The sequence below is a fragment of the Phyllosticta capitalensis genome, assembly GCF_038381095.1.
Source record: "Phyllosticta capitalensis strain CBS 128856 chromosome Unknown BKA78scaffold_2, whole genome shotgun sequence".
NCBI lineage: Eukaryota > Fungi > Ascomycota > Dothideomycetes > Botryosphaeriales > Phyllostictaceae > Phyllosticta > Phyllosticta capitalensis.
In genome coordinates, this window is record NW_027117440.1 from 2,716,780 (window position 1) to 2,738,679 (window position 21,900).

Genomic DNA, 21,900 nt, shown 5'->3' on the forward strand with positions numbered 1-21,900 from the left:
CACTCCGCCAACTCTCTGTACCATGCTGTCTATTTCGTGTCTGCCCTGCCTTGCTCCATCGCGATCCTCTCTGTAACACGTCCACCAGAGCGGGAAAGCTGACTCGAAACATTCCAATCCCAATCACGCCTAGCAACCCCACCGACAGGGGTCCTGGCCAATTATTCACCTTCGCCGAGCGGAATCAGGATTCCTCTTGATCAGTGTAGAAACCAGATGCAGCATTTACTGTCCCAAGGCGGAGCAGCCAAATTAGAATACAGTTCAAGTGTGAATCTTTTTCGAAATGCAAAAAAAGTCCTTTCCCTTCGTCAACGCTCATCAGTACAAATCCCCCTAACCGGTAGCCCTGTACGGAACCCCAAGAGAAAAAAGCAAAGCCCCGCGAGACCACATCCATGCAGAGCCCGTGACCAAGCACCTAATCATCCCATGGAACGGCCCGTCGTAACGAAAGCAAAAACGTCGTGGCAGTCGCTGGTCTGTTCATTCCCCTCGTGAATCCTTAGAACGCGCGGTAGCCCGTGGTCTGAGGAGCAATTCCGTTCGGTTGACCATAAGGAGCTGGCGCCGGCGTGCTCGGACCCTGCGTGAGCATCAGACGCGACGCTCCCAGAATGGGAGTGCTCTCGTCAGTCTTGTTCTGCGACGCCTCGCGCGCCTTGCGCTCCTCGTTGTCCTTCTTCAACAGATCAATCGTCGCTGCCTGCTGGCTGAGGAAGTTGATCATGTACGGCTAAGACACGTCAGATTCATGCTCAAAGTCATCATGTTGTGCAACTTACCATGGTGAAGTCGTGGAGACCGTTACGCCACGACACTTCCAAGATGACGTCGGGGCGAATGAGATCGTAACAGGCGTAAAGCATGCCGACGTAGCACTCGCGGCTGCCAATGTCGACAAACTAGACACAGGTCAGCTAATGTGTAATGACACTCAGACACAAAACTTACGTAGCGGAGGAGCTCCTCGACGACCTCTGGCTTGCCAGACATGGCCGCCGTCTCGATGGCATCCTTGAACAGCTTGTCCTGCTTGGACAAAGCAATCGACTTGTCCCAACGCTTGTTCTTGCGGTAGATGTTGGCCGCAATCTGTCTGAAGAAGACAAGGTCGTGCTTCTCCAAACGCTGAGCAAGCTCGACTGCGTCATAGTTGTCGTAGTTCTCGACAGAGTCGCGAAGAGTCTTGTAGTCCTCCTCCTCAATGAGCAAGTCATTGATGGCGATGTTGACGGCTCTCTTGTTCTGGGTCTGGACGTTGAGGAGGAACGGCTTGATCAGGGGAATGTTGTCCGACTTCTCAAACATACGGACGACGCGGTTGACATCGATCCTGGGAGTCAGGGCCTGCAAGAGATCCGTCAAGAGAGAGGGCTGCTCCTGCAGGTAGAAGTTGAGGGCACGGTAGTAGATTTCCAGGTTGGCAACCTTGACAACTGTGTCCTTGAACGAGTGGTGCTCCCAAGCATCGGCGGCGCGCTCCATCATGGCCAAGGCCGCGTTGTCGGGCTCATCGTAGTGGACATACAGGAAGACGAGCTCAGGCCACAGATGAGCTTCCTCGCAAGCACGAATCATCTTGGGGATGTTGATACGAGACCAGAACAGACGGAGGTGTTCCATGACACGCTCAGGGTGGTACTTGGAAAGAGCAATACCAAGCTCCGTGAACATACCCATGTGCGCACGTTCAAGACCAAGACCAGCTTCGAGGAGGGAGATGAGCTCATCGAAGTAGCCATTCCTCTCGTATTGCTTGACCAGGTCGGAAAGCTCCTCGGCGTGGACAATGAGGTTGAGACCGCAGATCTGAGCAAGACGGAACTCCTTCTTAGCAACGCAAGCCTCGTTAACTTGCTTCCAAACCTTGGTGCTGTTAGCCTTGCGGGCGCACTCAACAGCAGCCTGGTAGTCTTCCAAGTGGACAAGAGTAGTGGCAAGCTTGGCCCAGTTGGAGATGCTCGTGTAGAAGATCTTGGCAGCCTCGTGGTAACCCTCCTCGTAGGCCTTGTCACCCGAAGCCTCGACATCGGCAACGTTGGTCGCGCGGAGGAAGTCCTCCAGCTCGGCAAGCTGATCAGTCCTGGCAAAGCAGAAGGCGAGAGCCGTGTCGATGGGTGGCTCGCGAAGGGTCTTGCGGGCCATTCTCAGGAACTTGATCAGGTCCTCGTCCTTTCCAGCATGAGTGGCGATCTCGATGACCTCGTTGTAGTTCGACGGGTCCTGGGCGCGAATGTACGACTCAATCGAATCCGTCACGCGCAGACCATCGAGCTGCGCCTTTGCAACCTTGCTCCAGACCTCGGGCAAGTCGACGCGGTCCGCATACTCTTGAGCACGGTCGATGCTGACAATGTGGTCGACGAGGACGCTAACGGCTTCGAGATGGTTGTTGTGCTTCTTGTGGATCTCGAAAGCCTCATCGTACATGCCAAGCTCGATACACTGGGCTGCAATGTCATCGGGAGTGTAGTGCTCAAGCTGCTGGATGTAGCCCATGAGACGACCCTTGTCGGACTTAGCGGCCGTGAGCATGAGCAGGTTCTGGAGAGTCGGGTTATCACTGAAAGCAGAGGGCTCCAGAATGATCTTCTCCAACAGGTCGATGAGCTCGCCAGGCAGATCATTGCTAATGAATGCCTTAACCGCAATCGAGACCTTGTCGGGCTCTTGAGACTCAGGAACCGCAGTGGCAATGACCTGGTCAACGACAGACCTTCTGAAGAGGTTGTTCGAGCTCAAGACGTAGTCCCAAATCTCGGGATCAGCACGGTCCAACAGATATCTGGCCTGGGCCTTGAACATGGAGTTCTCGTTGGTGATGTTGATAAGCTCCAGGTCATTCTGGCCCTTCTGGTACGCAATGAATGCCAGGTTGGGGTCACGAGCCTCGCAGTACTTGCCGACAGTGAGAGTGTCGTACTGGTCGTTTTCACGGAGGAACTTCTCAGGGTTGTTGTTGCTGTCGATGTAGATCTTGGCCAGAGCGTTGAAAACAGCCTGCTGCTGGTTGCCGCTTGCCAGGGTGTTCTCGAGGAAGGGGAGAAGCAGCTTCAGGCGGTTGCGAGACTCGACCTCGGAGACAAGCTCGTCAATCGGAATCGACGAAGGAGTCACTGACTGCAGCAAGCTCTTGATAATGTTCTCATCGCAGTCGACGTCGAGGAGACCACCAATGACACCAGGAGTCCGAGAGGGGTTGACACGCTGAACGTACACCTCAATGGACTTGAACTGCTGCTGCTTGTACAAGTACAGGACCAAGTCGTGGACGAAGTTGTAGCGGTCGCACACGATGATAAGAGGGAGTTGCTCGGGCAGCTTGGCCTCCTTGAGGAAGTTCTTGACCTTTTCGGGATCGTAGTAGTTGTTTTCCCGGCAAATGCGCTCAACTTCATTGAGCTGGCCCATAGCGGTAGCGGCTTCAATGTATTTGAAGACGACGTCCTTGTCTTCGCTAAGGTTGACAATGCCGCCGAGGTAGTAGAACAGACCTTCTGCGGTGCGGTACTTCTCCAGGAGATCAATGATGCGGGTAGGGCCCAGAAGGTCAGAGTACTTCTGAGCGATGCGAATGACAGACTGAAGGTTCTGGCGAATGTTGACCTTCAGCATCTCATTCAGGCAGTCCAGAGAGAGCTCCACGGTCAGGTGTCCAAAGTAGTTGATCAGCCACTCTTCGGGCAGCTTGTCGGTCTGGACAATGATGCGCTTAATTGCCGCCGGGTCATCGTTGTGCTCCAGGGCCCTGGTCAACAGACCGGCGTTCTCGCAAAGCGAGGCGATGCGGGCCTTGTCGTAATGAGAAAACATTTCGTTGCCAAGGATGGCGTCCGCGACCTGGGGAGCATTGAGGAGGTTCATCTCCAGCAGCTTAGTCTGCAGATGGCCCTGATCGGGAAGGTTCGGTGCCAGAACATCAAGCAAGAAAGCAGTGCATTGCTGAATCATACCCTGGGACTGGAAGATGTCGACAACGCGGTCAATGTCGATCAGAGGACCACTCTCCTCCTTGGCAAGGGCAGTCGCAAACTCGGCACCCTTTTCAGGGTTAACACGAACAATGTGCTGGAGCAAGACCGTGAAGTCGGGAGTGTAACCACTCTGCTTGGAGTACGGCAGAATCTCGTCGAAGCGGCCAAGCTCAGCAAGAGCAGCTACGACCTTTTGGGAAGAGCCAGCTTGCTGGTAAATGGTCAAGGCCAAGTTCAAGTCATGAAGTCTGACAATGTCTCCGAGGTTCTCTGAGCACTCCAGCTTGCCCTCGCCCAGCCACTTCTCCAAGAGGTGCTTGCGACCCTGTTGCAGGACCGGCCGAACAAGCTCGAGCGTCTCGTACTGGTTCAATTTGCCCTTGTCAAGCAGCATACCGAAGTATTGCAAAATGACAGAAAGCTGGCCTTGTTGGGCCGGGGCCTGCTTGAACCGCTCGATCGTCTGGGCCGTGCGCAGGAACCCACGAGGAGAGTTGGCCGCTGTCTTTGCGGCCTCGGCATATTGACCAGAAGCCAGCAGGTTCTCGAACTGCTGCTGGTACAGGTTGTCGGCACCGGGAAGACCTGCCCGTGAGGCCAGTTTATAAGCCAACTCTGCGTTCGCGGGGTTCTGCAACAGGTAGGGTATCACTGTTTGTTCGTCAAGAGTAACGGAGAGGACCTGGCCCTTGCGGTTGACGCCAACGATTCCTGACGACTCCGAGTCGGGGGCCGTGACGAAGATGGTGTCGCTCGAGATGCGGTTCATGAAGATGCAAGTACCGGACTCGAGGTCGTAAAGGTGGATGAATCCGTACTTGGTAACCAGGTAAATGACGTTGTACTTTTGCGACACCTGCATGGCCACGGGGAAGTCATTGGTCGCCTCCGGAGGGAAGAAAACGTCGACGGCCTTCTTGGGGAACGTAGGGTTGCCGGCCTGGTGGTCAATTTCCACCACGTGCAACTTTGCGCCCACCGCAGTCCGCACGGCGAACGTGAAGACCTTCGTATCCGCCGGCGCGCCCTCCAGACGCAGGGTTCCGAAAGCCGCCGCATGACCTTCGATGTTCTGGCTGATACCGCGGTCTCGCGAGTACAGCTGCATGGCACCAACGACGCGACCCTGCTGTTGTGAAATTCCGACGACGACCGACCACTTCTCCTCGTCATTGACGCGGTAGTTGATGATCTGGCAACCGGCAAGGTTGGGATTCCGGTCAAAAATCTTGACGGGCGACGTTTGGGTTGAATCGAAGATGTTCCAGTGGTAGACCGAGTTGTCCGTGACCAGACCCAGGCTAGTCTCACTGAACCACTTCCAGAAGACGACATCCTCATTCATTGTAGCCGACTTGAGCTTGGCCTTTTGCGACAGGTCGAAAATCTGGAGTGTCCGCTGCTGGGCCTTGAGCGCGATGATCTGCTTGTTCCAGTGCAGGATGGCACTGTCGGCCTTGATGGGCCTCCGGATGATGTTGTTGCCATTCTTAAGGTCGATTATGATGACTTCGGGCGATGCGTTCTGGTCGGTCTGCTGCCTGACACAAATGTAATGATCTGACTCGAGTGTCTGTCAAGGTGTCAATTGCGCATCCTCCCATTGAGTGCCACAGGATCCAAGTCCACTTACACACGAGTTGAACCCTATCGACGCAGGCTACAATGTTGTCAGCGCACAGCTCTGGCGTCGGTCTCCTCCGCGGCGAGCGGTCTACGTACGAGGATGTCCACTTGCGTCAACTGCGAGATTCAACTGTCAGCTTTTGTGCATACCGGGAAGACTAGCGCTGCATACTTGGAGTAGCTCGGAAAACTTAATGGGGAGAGGCGCCATGGCTGCTAGCTTGCGGGATTGCGATTCGGAAAAGCCAGCTCATCAACACGTCTCGACGCCCGCGGGAATTAGGTAAGGAGAGGGGAATCAACGAGAAGAAAGCCGACAAGCTAGGCGCCTAACTTGCGGGTGAGTGAGTCGCGGTAGAAGGAGAGGTTCGGGTGCGGAATAGAGGTGATGCTGGAAGGACAAGGTAGCGTAAGGTCAGGAGTCGGTTGCTCCCCAAAGTTGGCGGCGAGCTGCGGTCAAACCGCGCTAGGCCCAACTAGGCAGCGGGAGCTCGACCTTGGCGCCAAATCTGGGGGAGCAGTTGACTGCAAAGGCAGAGCACAAAAGAGTGATTATTTGGGTTTTCAGAAGACCTGTAACTTTCTGGTATATGGCCATGAGAAAAATGCTACAGATTGTTCTCTTGTTGTTCCAGTTTCCAAGCTTGGTGCCCTCAATGCCTTCCTGCCTCAACCACTCCATTGCAAAGCCACGTCGCCGATTCAGTTCAACCCACTGTCTGAGCGCGTCGATGGCATTGCAGTTCATGCGCGCTTTCCGAGGTAGCATAGTTGAAAATGTTTCAGCGATTGGTGGCATAAAAGTCAAAACAACTTCGTCGAGCCACTCTGCAACGTCATCGCAAGCCGAGCTGCGTATGGAGCTCGTGCGCCATTCCGGCGCAGTGGCAGTACGCCACAGCCATAGCGTGCCATCGACGAAAGCCCTTGGTATGGATTAATGGCTTGACTTCTCAACTTCATCCTACTGTACATATCCGCTATTGTGACCATTGCACATCAGCCTGGTCGAACGCTCGGTCAAATATCCGGATAGTCCGTATACCAATATCCTCCAAAGGAGACTGCTAAATAAGGGTGCTAGACAGCTGTCTAAAAAGCTGGTTCCCATGGGATAACAGAGCTCTTTATTAGGACGAATCGGGTGCAAAATGTCCCCAACATCAACTGTATCCTTCGAGCATACCTACCTGGCTCCTAACTGCACGTTGCCAAAATGTTGGCAACTCTTGAGATTCTAGACGCTTTGCATCGTCTTCCAGCTAGCTTTGGAATATTCAGCTCCTAGCGATGTCCACGCAGCTTGCTGAATCCATCTGCTGCGCTTATAATGCCACCCAAACGTGCAATCAGGGAAAGACATGTGGCTGTAGTTATGGGGACTGGTGCGAGATCGGACCCTCGACAGGTCAGGCTTCATGGGAGGGCACTCCGGCAGTAATTGTTGGAGAGAGCAAAGTAGACAACTGAAGAATATCATTGAAAAGAATCTCAAAGGCTTTGATGAGGTATAATCAAGGAACAAAAATAATTTGGAGGTGTACAAGGCTGCTGGGTTGGGCATGTGAATCCATGCGGCATGGCTGAGGATGCCCGAAGTTTAGCGAGGGGAAGTCCCGGTCAGAACTCTGACAAGGCGCCGCCTCTTTCAGAATCTCACTCATTTTCCGCAACCACTCCAGCCTATTGTCCTGCCAGGATTCTTCCGCTCCTATACAAACCTTTGTCCCAGCCCTTCGACACCGATTACCACTCCACCTCAGACCTCACGACCGACGCAACGCGCCAAAATGCCTCCAAGCAAGTGGGGTACGTCAGACATCCCGCCTGCCCAAATTTCTTGTCTTCCCGCCGCGCTACCTGATTTTTGAAAATTACGACCCTGGCTAACAGTCTCGCTCACAACAGATGATGAAAGCGAGGAGGACACCCCCGTCGCACCCGTTGCACGCCGCAGCAAGTGGGATGACGAGGAAGAAGACGACGTACGCCTACGAATCCCACCTCCGATATTTGGTCTGACCTCTTTCTAGGTTCTAGACTCCTGGGATGCCGAGGAGGACTCTGAAGTCGAGCGTGAGAAGGCTAAGAAGGCCGCCGAGGCCAAGGCCAAGGCAGACGCTGAAGCCAAAGCCAACCACAAGAGCAAGTCGAAGAGGATTGAGGACCGCATTGCCGAGAACCGGAGGAAGAAGATGGATGCCGAAATGGACTATGAGAGCGAGGACGACGAGGCCACTAAGCGCGCAAAGGCCCGCAAAAACGAAATGGACGCCGACCTTGCGGCTGCTGAGGATCTGTTTGGCGAAATGTCAGTTGGCGAAAGGCAGGCACCCTCCAAGCCTAACGACGACCTCTTCGGCGACGCAGGGCTGGGCAAGAAGCGCGCCGGTACCAAGGCTGTCACCGTCACTGACAAAGCCGATCCGACCAAGACCGTTGAGCTCTCCTCCCTGTCCCTTTTCAGCCCCTCCACCAAGGACGACTTCCACAAGCTGCGCGAGACTTTGGTCCCTCTGCTGGTCGCAAACTCGAAGAAGCCTCAATATGCCATATTCTTGCAGGAGTTCTCCAAGCAAATTGCCAAGGAGCTTCCCAGCGACCAGATCAAGAAGATTGCTAGTGGAATGACTACTCTGTCGAACGAGAAGCTCAAGGAGGAGAAGGCTGCTGAGAAGGGTGGCAAGAAGTCCAAGGCTGCGAAGACCAAGGTCAACCTGAACGCTTCTCGTGACGTTGCGTACAAGCCTGACACCGCCACGTATGACGACGACTTTGGCGAGTAAGTATTCAGCCGTAGTGATGGGTTGGCCCTTACTAACTCGCTCCAGCGACGACTTCATGTGAAAACGGTTACCTACGTAATACTCCCTCTATCTCTTCCGCAAAGGCTGAAGTACATCTCCGGGGACCCCTGGACGGCTCAAAAGAACGCAAGCCAAAGCCACTAGGCCGATTCCTCGCACGATGCCACGATTTCGTCTGCAAAGGTGGTTGTCGTGAGAAGTCGGCCAACAGCGGCGCGGAAAAGGCTGTTCCGCGGATGGACAGCAAGTGGTAAACAGCTAGCGGCCGTCATTGTGACGGGGTGTCCCGATGGAGATTTGCTGCATTTCCCATGGCGTCTTAATTTAGGATATGGTTGCACACTCCGCTTCCAGGCCATTGAACTCGAGGCTCGATGTGATATTTTTGGCATTTGTGACACTTGCGTCTGTTCTTGCATTCAACGTATCTTATCGTTTTTGAGCACAAGACATAGAGCTACGCGGTCCCTTTTCGTTCTGTCTCTGATTGAGCTTCATTCAAGCAAACCGCCTTTTTCATTCAAATCAAGATGCCAGATTAAAAAGAAAAGAACATTTTGTGGCCCTCCTCTCAGATTTTGTCTCCTTCTATCTACTGTTTCTAGCGCAACGTTGACCAAGCAAATGGCTTTCAATCTGCGATACGCTAATGAATCAACAAAGAATCGTGCCCACGTCCTAAACTGCAATGAGGAGATTCATTTGGATGGTGACTCTACAAGCAAGCACCAGTCTTTCATACGCGCAATGCAGGCGTCAGGAAGTAGCAAGGCCTGATTCGACGACTCACCTAACGGCAATTTTTCTCGCTTTCATCTCAAGATGGCCGGCCATTGTACTGCAGTAGTATAGCAGGACTCCCCATCTCCATGCATTCATAATTAGTACTAGGAGGCCCTAGAGTTGGCAAATTTCATCTTTCGTCCTTCGAGGTCTTTTGCTCAAGTTGATAATTCGTACTTTCAACCTTAGTATATCTGATGTTCTAGGTCTTATTTTCAGCGTGGTATAGCTCATGAAGTATTGCCGAGCGCGCAGAGCTGATGACGTGTGCGCGCATTCCTTCGTTTAGGCGCAGTTTGCCATGAGATCAAGCTAAGCAGTACGGGAGCAAGTCTCATGCGCGTCGATCCGGACGGGAGGAAAGCAAGCGGCCGTAGGATTTGAAAGGAACATGAAGAGACCAATGCCACAGGATTCAGTCGTGTCGGCAACCGAGTGCTCCTGATTGAGTAAGTGGAGAAGTGAGAGAGCTGTCCCTGACTGATGCAGGGTCTCTTGGGCTTGGCGACACAGGTGATCAGAGAGAATTGTGGGCTCGAGGCTTGGTAACATGATTGGGAAACGATCAGCTGGATATAGCAGAAGATGAATATAGCGCTGATGGAGCGACATTGGGCGGTGCAAGAGTGCGTTGACGTTGACGCCAGCCAGACGCAAATGGCCTGGCTACCGGCATCCATGTGCTCTCCCCACAAACGTCATCAACTGCACAGACCATACCTTACCAAGGACACCTACCACCCGACCCTCGGTCTCTTGGCCTCTAAACACCATTTCCCAGTACACCACTCTCGCCATTCTCCACCCAATCTTTACCAACCTTGCTCACATCCTCTCTTTCGCTGTCTCACCTCCCGTTCTCCTCTTCGTCCACTGACGGCTCCCCCGCAATGTCTGGCTTCCACCCTTTTGGAGGGCGAGTGAGCAAACATTTCGGCGACAATGTAGGTATCTGTGTGGAACTCTGATTATCCCAGCCCTTTGGCACTCCCGCGCTTGAGCCGCACACGTACCACGGAACCACGATGCGCCGGTGTTCTCTAGAAGCTCCCCCCTTGGGCCCCGCACGAGGCGGTAGCGCCAGCGAATGACGACCTCACGACCCTGGCTCTCCAAATTGTATCTTTCAACCGTCAACTGCGCAGATTATGTCAATTTTTCCGCGTGTCGACAAGCTTCGAGAACACCATGGCCTGGCGCATCCTGGTACCCGTCGTCAAAGTTCCTGCCCGAGCACCGAGATCGGGATCCACTCAGGACTACATTGAAAATGTTACTGACTAGGGACATAGCTGTCACCACACGATACATACCTCAGCTGTTAGTACCCTGATATGAAATCCTCGGAACTTTGCTAACGCGTCAATAGACCACGATGTATCCTGTATGTTTGCCGATCCGAAACCCCCTGTTCATCACGAAATGCTAAGGCTATACTCGTATAGTGACCAAGGAGGACGTGAGCTGCATACGGTCAGACTGGTTGACCGATAGCGTTGGTACTTTGCAGCCACAGAATGGAACAACTTCCTAACAGGATGATAGGCAATCTCATTCTGGGAAGAGTACTGCCACCTGCCAACACCCAACACCACGAGGGCGACGCGGCATTGACACTTGACTTGTACAGATACCTGGAACACGAGAAGCTTATCGAATACCCGCGAGCTCGGATTAATCTTCTGCGCCCGTCAATGGTCTTTATGCTGCTTCAGACGCCGGATCCCTCGATCGTTAAGGACGCGCTGCCCGATTTCACCCACACGACGCACATATTCCTGCCCATCAACGACTGTAGGAACTCCATGCAGGCGGAGGGTGGCTCACATTGGTCATTACTGGTGGTGAGCAGAGTCGACGGCGTGGCTTTTCACTACGATAGCCTGCAGCAGTCGAATGACCGAGAAGCGCACATAGTAACGCAGAAGATGAGCACGCTGCTAGGCCAACGGATCCGATTCGTGGCGATGCGCGACTCCCCACAGCAAGAGAACAGTAGCGACTGCGGCATGTTCGTCTGCCTCATGATGCGGCACTTGCTCCTGGATAAGCTCCTGCGAGCCGACTCGAAGGAGAAAGTCAGCATGAGCATGCGCGAGAAGGGATTTGACGCCACTGCCGGACGCAAGGAGATGCTCAAAATCATCGACGACTTTCGGAAGGAGGCGCAACGAAGGCGATCGTGGGTATGCTTGCCCCTTGAAAACTCTCTCAAAATTAACATCCTTCTCCCAGTCGTAGCAAGAGCCCTTTCTCGAGTGGCGATTCGAAGAGCCCTCCTCGCATCGGCGATGACGACGAGACCTCTCACGGCAAGCGGCACAGTAATAGTACCTAGTGCGCACTAATCTTGTACCATGCCGCTTTGCTGCGAAACGCTTTGCGGGCTTCTAGGGCGATGGTTCGTAGGGCAGTGAAGGGAAGGCAACGGAAAAAGATATGATTTTATGCGCAAAATAGACGGATGCACGAAGACACGACGACATGTCATTTTCAATCGCTCGGGGTTGTATTCGTTGACTCTGTACTTTTCGACATTTTTACATAAGCCCGTGTGCTGCTGCGGTGGCGGGCGAGCTGGCTAACGATTTCGGTCTTTTGCTCTGGACAGTCTGCATTTCTGAGTGCCACTATGCCATTGTCCGCGTCTTCAACCTGCCCATCTTCTTTTCGTGGCAGACGGGGGAGTCCTCGGGCGTCTGTGGCCTCACTCAGCAATGAACAGAACTCAGCATCATGCCTCGAGCATCCCGGTGCTTCTCTACAACGGACTCGACACCATCTACACAGTACGCCGTTTACCAAATTCTCCTGACCAGCCTCATCAACCACCCCAATCCCTGTTTCTACTACAGATCCTGCCTCGACTCCCCCCGGAGCACCAATTCCATAGGCTCATGACAGGTGACGAAATGGAATGGCTGACTTCGAGGCTTCTTGGTGCCAAGTGAGAATGTGTAGAGACGGGGGGAGTCTTCAGCTCCGGATGTCTAGAATATAGAGAGTGTTTACTCTCCTCAAGAACAGTTGCGGGGAGCGTTTGAGCGCTTGCGCCCAAAAAAAAAAAAAAAAAAAAAAAAAAGGGGCGACGACTTCCTCGGGTCATGAAAAGGGGGATGGATCATGGGGATTTTTGGAAATTCTTGTCTTGTCCTTGTGGGATTGCTTGGCCATGTGCTGTAACCCCCAATCCTGCAAAAAAGATGCCCTGTAGGCAAGGCGAGCTGGCGGAGGCTTTCGAGTCAGAATAGGAACCCTGCGCTTTTGCTGCTTCACAGTCCATTGCCTTGGTCTTGATTTGAGTTAGAGGTGGTCATGGGCAGGTTGAATGCAGCTCTGCTCATTTCATCATTCGTCGAGGATTTGCCAACTAAGCTACGATTCTCCCGCCTGCAGAAGACAAGAGAGCACGGTCGATGCTCCCTTGTTCAACTGGGTAGTTTGACTACATCAAACACAACGCCAGTCCATGTCTTCCTTTCACTATGCAATGCCAGAGACTGATAGCACACCGCGTATCGACTCTCGCTACAGCTGCTCGACGCCCCGAACAAGAGCTTCTAAATCTGCCTCATCGCCGCCGTCTAGCAGCCTCGCCATTGCGCTCGACCTATTGCAACGCGTCAGTACAGAGCAAAAGTACCAGGAAAGAGCAGAACAGGACGAAAAACGGGATAGAAGACTTACAATCCAGCAACACCACGCCGCCGCATCTCATCCTCCAACTCACGGCTCTTGACGGCCGCCACGTCCAGCACAGCCTCAGGCACGTTAGCCAGCCGCGCGACGTTGAGCCCATAGCTTCGGTGAGCAACGCCCTCGCCGACCTCGTAGAGGAAGGTGACTTCGTCGCGGCCGCCGTCGCGCGCCTCCTCGAAGCGCATGTGGACGTTTTTGAGCTCGCCGTGGTCGAAGCCGTCGGCGAGCTTGGCGAGGTTCTGGTAGTGCGTGATGAAGAGGGTGAGGGCGCCGACGGAGCGCACCATGTGGTCGAGGACCGCCGCGGCGATGGCGACGCCGTCGTGGGTGCTGGTGCCGCGGCCCAGCTCGTCGAGGATGACGAGGGAGCGTGGAGAGGCTTGTTTGAGGATGTCGGCTGTTTCGGACAGCTCGACCATGAAGGTCGATTCGCCGGCCATCATGTTGTCGAAGGCGCCCATGCGCGTGAAGACGGCGTCGAGCATCCCGAGACGTGCTGATGAGGCGGGGACGTACGACCCTACTTGGCCCATGATGCTAATCAGGGCTACTTGGCGGACGTAGCTGGACTTTCCGCCCATGTTGGGGCCAGTGATGAGGAGCGCGCGCGTCTCGGAGTTGGAAAGTGAAGTGTCATTGGGAACGTACGAGTCGAGGAGGAGCTGCTCCACCATCGGGTGGCGGCCTTCTTTGACATCTATGCAGATATCGTCCGTGTATGAAGGCTTGACGTATCCTGGCTGGTTGCTGATTTCGGCAAGGGACACGAGGCAGTCAAGAGTGGCCAATGATTGGATACAGTCGCGGAAAGATTGATACTTGGTAGCAATTTCACCAAGAAGCGCCTTAAATGCCGCATCGCAAGCGGCTGCCAATGATTCTTTATGGAGGTCTCGCTCTTGAAGAAGACGTTTGACCTCTGGAGTGTGGAAGCGTGACACTCCCTTGTTGCCCTTCGTCCCGCTGATTTTTGCCCACGAAGCTGGCACCCTCTTGATCTCCGTGTTGCCGACCTCGATGAGAAACTCGATGCCAGCTTTCGTCACGTACTGCACCTTGGACTTGTTGATTGCGGCTGCAGCGTCTTTCTTGTGCTCGTTAAGTTCGTGCTCAACACTCACAATTCCCATCTTATGGTCAGTAATGTCTTCCGTCTCATGCTCCTCTCGGAAAAAGTTGTACTTGTCGTCGTCCTTGGCTGCCTGAAGATTTATGCGCTCGAGGAAACTGATTACGTCCGCCGAGATCAGCGGGATGCTCGCAATCGCCTCCTGAAGAAGTTGCGACTTGAATCCGGCTTTTTCTGGTGATGTGACTTGCACATACTCCCCAGCGATCCGTTGCAGCGTCTGCAAAACACTCAGGAGCTCTGGGCGGCCACACTTCTGATAGTAAATCCTGATCAGCGACTTTTCCAGATCCGTCCGAATCTGGGAAAGCAGCTTCTTCAACTTGTCAGTCGAAGCAAGTTTTTCAGTGCTTCGGAGCTCTTCAACCGCCGCAATGCGTTCCTCAAGATGCGGCTTGCTGAGGAGAGGTCGTCCGACCCATTTCCTCAAAAGTCGCTGGCCAAAGCGAGTTTTGGTTCTGTCCATCGTCCAGAATAGACTCCCCTTGACGGTATGATCTGTTTGATTTTGGTAAACCTCGAGGCTCGTCAATGTGTTTCCATTGAGAAGCATGTGGGACCGGGCAGAGAATGGCTGAAAGTTTTTGGTGAGATCGAAGACGTTTTCGAGGCCGTACTCACTCATGTGAGTGATCATGGCTGATAGGCAGATTGTAACATGCTCGGACAACTGATGGACTTTGTCCAAGGCGCTTGTCGCGTCCGAAGAGTCTTGAGCGTTCTTGACCTTGTCTGCGTAAAAGTTGGATATGTGGCTGTAAGCTTGCGCAGCCATGGTCTTTGACTTTTCCACCCTCTCAACTCTCGCCTGGTCTCCAAAGACGTTACTTTTCGATCTCGAGAGGTGCTGAATCATCTTCTCAGTCGCCTTCGAGGTCTCGCCGACCACGATAAACTCGCAAGGTGCGATATGTAGCAATCGCGTCTCGATCTCGCTCCTCATGAAGCCATCCTCAAAGTCGTCGTAAATGATGTCTCCAGTAGAAGGCTGTACAGCCACAATGCCGACTTGGACTTTTTCATCGGTACCCCATCCTTTGGCATTGCTCTCCGTGAGGCAAAGGAGATGGCCGCTGTTTGATGGTCCGTTTGCACCAGTACCATTGCCCTCGAGCGCTTCAACGTCATCAATGTAGGTGCCTTTCGTGTAAAGATTTGTAAGCTTGCGAACGAAGGGACCACCTTTGTTGTCTCCTGCAGCTTTGAGCGCAGCAGTCTCGAGCTGTCTGACCACGCCTACTTTGTGCCCCGCAGCAACCAGTCTCTTGACGTGGACATGTAGGCGGTGGGTTGGGAAACTGGCACCGGCGAATTTGTCGAGATGTGCCTCGGAGGGATCTTCAAATGATTAGCAGAGAATCAGCAAGATGAGTCCAATGGATACCTACGTTCGTCAAACCTCATTTTGCCGGGTATGCACACAATCCCCAACTCCTTCGCGGCGACCCGAGCATCTTCGCCAAAGAAGCGGAACTTGTACCCAACCTCTACGACGAGGATTGTGTCAGGATGCTTCTTTTTCAACTCGATAATCTGCTTCTCCATGGGCGTCAATTTGCTGGCTCCCTTCTTTGCCTTCGCGCCGCCCTTTCCCTTCGCTTTGGGTGCTGGTTCCTCATGTTCTTCATCCAGGACGCCATCCTCTTCTCCATCTTCCTCGCCCTCTTTCGTAGCTCCTCCGTCTTCCGTGAGGACGTGATTCCGCCGTTTTATCTCCGCCATGCTGTCCGGCCGTCCTAGCTTCTTGACGAATTGTCGATGCAAGCGCTCCTTATGCTTTCTTGCGTCCTCGTCCTCATCGCCAGCATTGTTCTCCTCCAGCACCACTGGCGAGCTCGAATATAGGTATTGCGACGTTCGCTCCGTCACTTTCGCGCCGCGGGTGCCATTTAGGCCGGCATCACTCACACGCCCGAGAGATATGCGGCCGTCTTCGGAAGGCTCAAGTCGGGTAGTGGAAGCTGCTTTCGGGAAAGCAGTGTTCTCGGTATCTTCTTCGTAATCATCGTCATCGTCTACAGCGGCGCGGCGAGGTCTTTTGGCGGGCGGAGGAGAAGCGGCATTCTCGTCTGGTGCTTCGGTCGTCTGCGCACGCTTCAATGCGTTCGAAAATTTGCGCCTGGAGACAGAAGGCCCATCATCTTCATCTTCTTCCCCCGAGAGCTCTTCTCGGGCATCGACTTTGGGTAAAGCTTTGGAAGCTTCGACGGGTGGTGAAGAGGCGAGCTCAGGCGATGCGGTTTGCTTTGCCTTCGGGGGATTCGAGGTCGGCTTTTTCTGGAAGAAGCTTGAAATGGAGGCTTGCTTTTTGGCCTGGGATGACGCAAAGGGCGAGCTGCTGGGGGCCATTGTTGTCGTGTGGCGGCAGGTTGATTGGACGTTGTGACCAGGCTCGGCCAGGACGGGACGTGTTCAGGTCCACGAACTGACGCGACGCGTTTTGGCCGATCCTTCTCCGAGCATCCTGGTCGTACATCCCCCCACAGTGAGCCCACACAAGCAGTGCCAAAACTCCAAGGTGGGGCAGTGGTGCTGCTGTAGCTATCCTTCTTCTTGCTGAAACGTCCAAATCTTTGTGTGGTAAGGTGCTTGAACACTAAATCTCAACTTCAACAATTCAGATGAGCACGGATAAAGAAGCGAAGACTCAGGGCATCGTCATTGAAGAAGGATACGATGCATTACGTCCAAAGGCAATCAGTCTGTCTAGGGTCTAGGTGCCCTCTACCTACATAGGGAGAAAAGACATTAGGAAAAGTAGGCCGACTTCAGCCTTGTCCAACACCACTTCGTCCTGCTCCGGTTGTCTACATGTAGGATGATTTTCCCATGAATCGCTCCAACTGACCATCTTCCTATACTGAGGTCTTCTTGGCCCGGTCAAAACGCCTTGGCGATCCCCGTCCTACTGCGCGTCTGTGAACTCTTTCGCATCTTGGTACAAATCAATGAGGCAGCTAGCCGACCATGATTGTGTTGGAGACTATTGGAAGTGGCATTAGCAACCTGCAGGCCAAAGGGGTCAAGATCAAGGGAGAAACTCACCGAATCCGCGCAGAATGCACCATCCTTGTTCGTCAGCTCCGTCAATCCAGCCCACGCACTCTGGTCAATCGCTTCCATGCACCCGTGCAGCCGCCTCGTCACCTGCTGGTAAGTCTCGATGCGCTCCTCAGGTGTCTTGCGGCGCATCAAGTCGAAACGCAAAAAGGCGCGCAGGAAGAAGCCAGTGGGCCACAGCCACTCGGGTCCCTGGTGGTAGTTACGTCCCTTTGCAGTGTGAAAGTCGGTCGAATCGTCCGAGTTGATGTAGTTGGGGCGGTAGTTGAGGTCCGAGGGGTCGAGCGTTGCCATACCAGTGGGACCGCGAAGGATCTTGTCCGCCATGTAAATGGCATAAAGGGCCTTTTCGGGATCAAACAAATCTGGAGCCACGCTCATGGCAATGGGGAAGTTGGGGCGCAGTTGGTAGTCTTCGTACTCCTTGCCGGACCGGTACAGGTCTTTGTAGATACCACGACGGTTGACGATGGGGGTGTTCACGTCATACTTCTTGTCGTCCGCCTGGTCGCGTGGAATATAGTAAGCCCACTCGAAGCTGCTCTTGATCTTCGCGGCCCAGTCGGAGAACTTGAGATGTCCACTGGAGATGTCAACGCCATCGTACTTGTACTGTCCCTGCTTGTGCAATTCAGCAACCCATTTGCAGGCGCTGTAAAGCATGGCAGTAATCTCAATGGCGGCCCCGTCACGCGGCGTTCCGGGCACGCCCTTGTTGCCGGCTTTCTCGCTTTCTCCCATCTTGTCCATCCACGTGCCACAGTTGAACTGGTTGCCGCCAAAGATGATACCAGTCTTCCCGTCGGGGTGAATGTCGATGTTGAAGCCCGGGTCCTTCATCTGGCTGTCCAAGTTCGGCCCAGCGTTGTACTCGCGGAAAGACATACCAGAGGCATGGCGCTGCAGACACTCTTGAATGATGTCTTCAATTGTGCTCTCGGTCGAGTAGGCCCGCTCGTCGTCCCAGGGGAACCAAGTGTCGTCGTACGGTTGGAACCTTCGCTTGACGCTTTCCTGCAAAAGGCCGGCGCCCTTGGGTACAATCTTGGTGTAGTCTTGGATGTTTTGCAAGAAGAACCACACAGAGTCTCGAGAGTTGTACCGGGGGAGCTTGCCACTGCTGAGAAGATTGGGAATCATTCCGTGCTTGACAACACTGGCAAATGCCATGATGTGCTCCCTTGCGTCGCTGTAACGACCAGTGCCAAGATACAGACCCCTGAGGGAGATGAAGATGTCTCGGCCCCAAGCCCTGGCCCAGTCGGATGAGAAATGTGGAAGACCAGCTGCCATCGACGGGACAGACTTTTCGGGCCAAAGCGAAGCATTGTCCATGTGGCCAGTGACTTGGATGCTGACCAGCGCAAGCTTCTGGAGGAACTTCTGGCCGTTGCGGACATTGTCGTTGAGAAGCTCGATGGCCCGGGCAACTGCAGCGTTGTACGCAGTCTGAATAGTCAACGCAAAGTATCGCGGCAACAAAAAGTTGGGGATCTTGCGAATGGCGTCAAAGCGGTCGTTCAGCCAGGTCGAGACTTCATGGAGAGTCTCATATCCAGGCTGCTTCGATAACCTTTCAAGCCTGCCGGCGCAGTAGTCCAGCGCCCATTGACCTTCGCGAAGGTGGTTGCAGATCGGATGGCCAAGGTCGTTGTATTTGACAACGTCACGCAGGACGCTCCACCAGCCTTGCAAGCCAGCGTAAACAAGCGGGCCAACGCCAGGAACAGTGTACACGCCGTCCTTTCCGCCGCTGAAGTCTCGCTCCTCGGGATCGCAACGGTACAGGATTTGGTTGAGGTGAACGAGGCTGCAGTTCTTGAATGCAGAAGCACCCTCGCTGGCAACAAACTTGTCGAGGCCTTCCGAATGCTCACAGCTTGGGATCCAGGTCTCAAACAAAGCGATGCTTCCAGGGTTGAAATCGGCGGGCACCGTGATGGTGGTATTGTCGCCGGTTGACTCAACTTTGACGCCGGAAATGTCCTTGGTACGACTGGGCAAGCCTCGGAGCAATTTCTTGTCGCTTCGGACGCTTGTTCTGGCCTGAGGGGAGGCGTCGACTTCGAAGGACCAAGAGCCCATGAGCTTTGCCTTCGTGCTAGGAAGGTGCACTGGAGGAAAGCCACCATCTCCATTGCTGTAGCCCGGGAAGGCAGTGTGGGCGATCAGGAAGTACCCCTTTCGTGTGTGCGGGTGCACACGATGTACAGTAATGTACTCGCGATCATGATGAATGAAGGTCTCGTCGTAACCATCTTGGCCCATGAGAGTGTGGATCTGGTTGAGAAGTTTCTTGATACCGCCAATGCCTCCCTCCGCTGCCTCGACCTTGAGTGCGCCTGTCGTCGAGTACGCTGACGAGTAGCTGCGGGTTTCATGGACCAGGTCAATGAGCTCAGGGTAACAGTCGTCGAAGCCCATGACACTTCCCGTGGCACATGCGCACATCGCCACGAGAGCAGCTGTTGGAAGCGTGTCTCGAGCATCACGCTTCTGAGCAGGGGCCTCGTTGTCATGAGTGCAGTCCATGAACAAGGCGTGGACGGGGCTCTGTCGGATCCTCCGAATGACCTCGTGAGACGCAGCACCATTGACTTTGCCAGAAGGATCGCCGACTTTGCTGATCTCGTCCAACTCGAAACTGCCAATTGGTATACCGGCATGGCGATGGACCAATCGGCTCAGTTCTTGTGTGCTCCAAGCTTGCATGGCTTCGCGAATCAGAAAACTGATGCCCAGGCGTTTGCAGAAGACAAAGTCCATGTCTTCAGATCCGGTGAAGAGCTCCGCACCAACGACAAGGTCGGGTCGAACTTTGCGTGCCTCATCCAACATGTGCTCGGCAACGTGGATAGGGGTGGAGTGGCAGTTGTCGATGCGGAATCCCGTGAAGTACTTGGCCATGAGTCGAGTGTACTTGGTCATGAAATCCCAGAGGAAAGGGTTGTCCTGAGGACCTTTGCCATAGCGAAGCTTGACACAGTCGCCCCAGACAATGACCTCTCTCCGAAGGTAGGCTCGAGACTGCGGACCGGCATTGTCCTTCATGGCATCTGCTGCCCAGATCCAGCCGTTGTTGACCAGAGCAAGGGCCCTTTTGCTGTGCTTCCTGGTCGTCGCATTGTCTGGCAACCTCGTGAAGTAGGACTCAATCAGGGGGTTTCGCTTGTTGATGGCACCAAGTTTCGGGCCGTGGTCATCAAGTCGGACGTACTTGATGCGGTTGCGTAATTGATCCATGATTACTGCTGCATCGTCGTCGTACTCCTTGTAGAATTCCACGTTGACGTCCTGGAGGAATTTGTACATGGTGGCGGAAGCCTCGTCTGGGCCGCCGGACTTGCGGCTGTCAAATCTTCCGAAAAGGGCAGCAAGCAGGGCTGCGGCAGTCCTGGGGTCCATTCTGCGGCGGAACCTCTGCCCGAGCCTGTCATTGCCGACGAAAGCATGTTGAATGAGCCAGTCGACCTTTTGTTTGGACGACCAGCTCTTGACTTCCTGAATGCCAGCTACGCCGAGTTTGCCAAACCCGTTGTCGGGGAAAGTGATTTCGCCTTCGGTCCAGGCTTTCACAATCTCCTTGGTGTTGCGCTCGACATCAACAACGTAGTACTGCCAAAGTTTAAGCTTGTCAATGACCTCGGTCTTGATGGCGCTCATGATCTTTTGCAGGTCGTCTGAAGTGTTGAGTGTGCTAGGGAGACCAAGCTCTGCGAGGTCTCTTCCAAGCTTGAGCAGTGCATTGTCAAGCTCCAGGGCAGCTTCCAGATGAGGAGCGGTTTCGAGATTGTACCCAGCTTCCGGATGCTCTTCCAGCCACTTGCTGTTGTTGGCAGTGTGGTTCCAGACGACATCTGTCAAAGCAAACAGCTTGTACTGGTCCTTCATCTTCTCGACCATGTCGGCAATGTCCTGTTCTCCGCGGGGGAACAAATTCTTGTCGAATTGATGTTGATCGAAGATGCTGTAAGGCGAGTTGGAATTTCCTCGCATCATCAAGGGCGTGAAGTGGACCATGTTGTAACCCCGTTGGCTGATACCCGCAAGATGGCTGTCCCAATCGGTCGGGTATTTGCCCATGAATTTTGAAATGACGGAGAAGATGGACAGGGAGTCCAGCGGCATGAGGGTGTCTCCAAACTTCAACTTGGGCGACACATCGATGTAGTACGTAGGCGTCTTGGTAGGCTTGGGCGAAACGAGAGAATCAGGAGAGAATTCCGGCAGAGGCGTGTAGGTCGAGTAGAAGGCAAAGGCGCCAGCAGAGTAGATGGGGCAGTCGATCTCAATGGTTCCATTGAAGTCGGGACGAAGCCTTGCCATGTCAAAACCAACCAAGCTCACATGGACACACAAAACCTACTTGTATTCGCGGAAGCGATCACGCTGGAACTGCTCGCCCTTGGCGGGGATGTTCACCCACAGGCTGCCCAAACGACAGATGGAGCTGGTACCGTCAATGGCGAATCGAACGACGTAGGGCTGGTCGGTGGGAGGTGGCATGTAGATGTAGCCACCAGGCACATCTGGAGCGCCACCGTCGGTCAAAGGCAAGAGGTAAACGGTAGTTGGGGCCATTGTGTCGAAGAAGACGGTTGTCGATGCTTTGAACTAAGTTGTTGGACAGACTGAAGAACAAAATAAGGTATGGAAGCTATCAAGATTGCTGAGGATGTTTCAAAGGATGAAAGAAGCAGATGGAGTGAAGAGATGTTTGGAGTTGAGAGGATGCCAGAGGTGGAGAGGGTACAAAGAGACGCTCAGGAGCTCTATGGCAGTTTCCCAATGTGGAGGAAGGGAGCGAGGGTAGTCGCTA

The 21,900-nt window shown here is 53.9% G+C and overlaps 6 protein-coding genes across 6 annotated transcripts; 2 read left to right on the forward strand and 4 right to left on the reverse strand.

Annotated features, from left to right (window-relative positions):
- Positions 1-505: 505 nt before the first annotated feature.
- On the reverse strand, positions 506-5,814 carry BKA78DRAFT_246869 (clathrin heavy chain; the record flags this gene model as incomplete). The annotated part of the gene is made up of 6 exons (XM_066884255.1): positions 506-736; positions 786-905; positions 955-5,550; positions 5,611-5,637; positions 5,700-5,720; positions 5,776-5,814. The coding sequence occupies 6 exons, from the start codon at positions 5,812-5,814 to the stop codon at positions 506-508; spliced, it is 5,034 nt and encodes a 1,677-aa protein (XP_066748212.1).
- An 878-nt stretch (positions 5,815-6,692) lies between these two features.
- BKA78DRAFT_84889 (uncharacterized protein) lies at positions 6,693-7,152 on the reverse strand. The gene has a single exon (XM_066893852.1). It carries the CDS (start codon positions 7,081-7,083, stop codon positions 6,841-6,843), a length of 243 nt encoding a protein of 80 aa, XP_066748213.1. The 5' UTR covers positions 7,084-7,152; the 3' UTR covers positions 6,693-6,840.
- A 92-nt stretch (positions 7,153-7,244) lies between these two features.
- On the forward strand, positions 7,245-8,423 carry BKA78DRAFT_84896 (putative eukaryotic translation initiation factor 3 subunit EifCj). Its single transcript, XM_066893853.1, has 3 exons — positions 7,245-7,412; positions 7,512-7,588; positions 7,637-8,423. Exons 1-3 carry the CDS (start codon positions 7,394-7,396, stop codon positions 8,387-8,389), a joined length of 849 nt encoding a protein of 282 aa, XP_066748214.1. The 5' UTR covers positions 7,245-7,393; the 3' UTR covers positions 8,390-8,423.
- Positions 8,424-9,920: 1,497 nt separating this feature from the next.
- Positions 9,921-11,672, forward strand: BKA78DRAFT_84936 (uncharacterized protein). Its single transcript, XM_066893854.1, has 7 exons — positions 9,921-10,137; positions 10,486-10,513; positions 10,563-10,577; positions 10,639-10,688; positions 10,739-10,758; positions 10,824-11,379; positions 11,429-11,672. Exons 1-7 carry the CDS (start codon positions 10,084-10,086, stop codon positions 11,432-11,434), a joined length of 729 nt encoding a protein of 242 aa, XP_066748215.1. The 5' UTR covers positions 9,921-10,083; the 3' UTR covers positions 11,435-11,672.
- An 826-nt stretch (positions 11,673-12,498) lies between these two features.
- On the reverse strand, positions 12,499-16,390 carry BKA78DRAFT_306858 (DNA mismatch repair protein-like protein msh3). The gene is made up of 3 exons (XM_066887813.1): positions 15,410-16,390; positions 12,881-15,359; positions 12,499-12,803 (listed from the first exon to the last, which is right to left on the reverse strand). Exons 1-3 carry the CDS (start codon positions 16,368-16,370, stop codon positions 12,722-12,724), a joined length of 3,522 nt encoding a protein of 1,173 aa, XP_066748216.1. The 5' UTR covers positions 16,371-16,390; the 3' UTR covers positions 12,499-12,721.
- A 536-nt stretch (positions 16,391-16,926) lies between these two features.
- Positions 16,927-21,662, reverse strand: BKA78DRAFT_350231 (uncharacterized protein; the record flags this gene model as incomplete). The annotated part of the gene is made up of 3 exons (XM_066890952.1): positions 16,927-17,004; positions 17,067-21,399; positions 21,448-21,662. The coding sequence occupies 3 exons, from the start codon at positions 21,660-21,662 to the stop codon at positions 16,927-16,929; spliced, it is 4,626 nt and encodes a 1,541-aa protein (XP_066748217.1).
- Between the last annotated feature and the right edge of the window lie 238 nt (positions 21,663-21,900).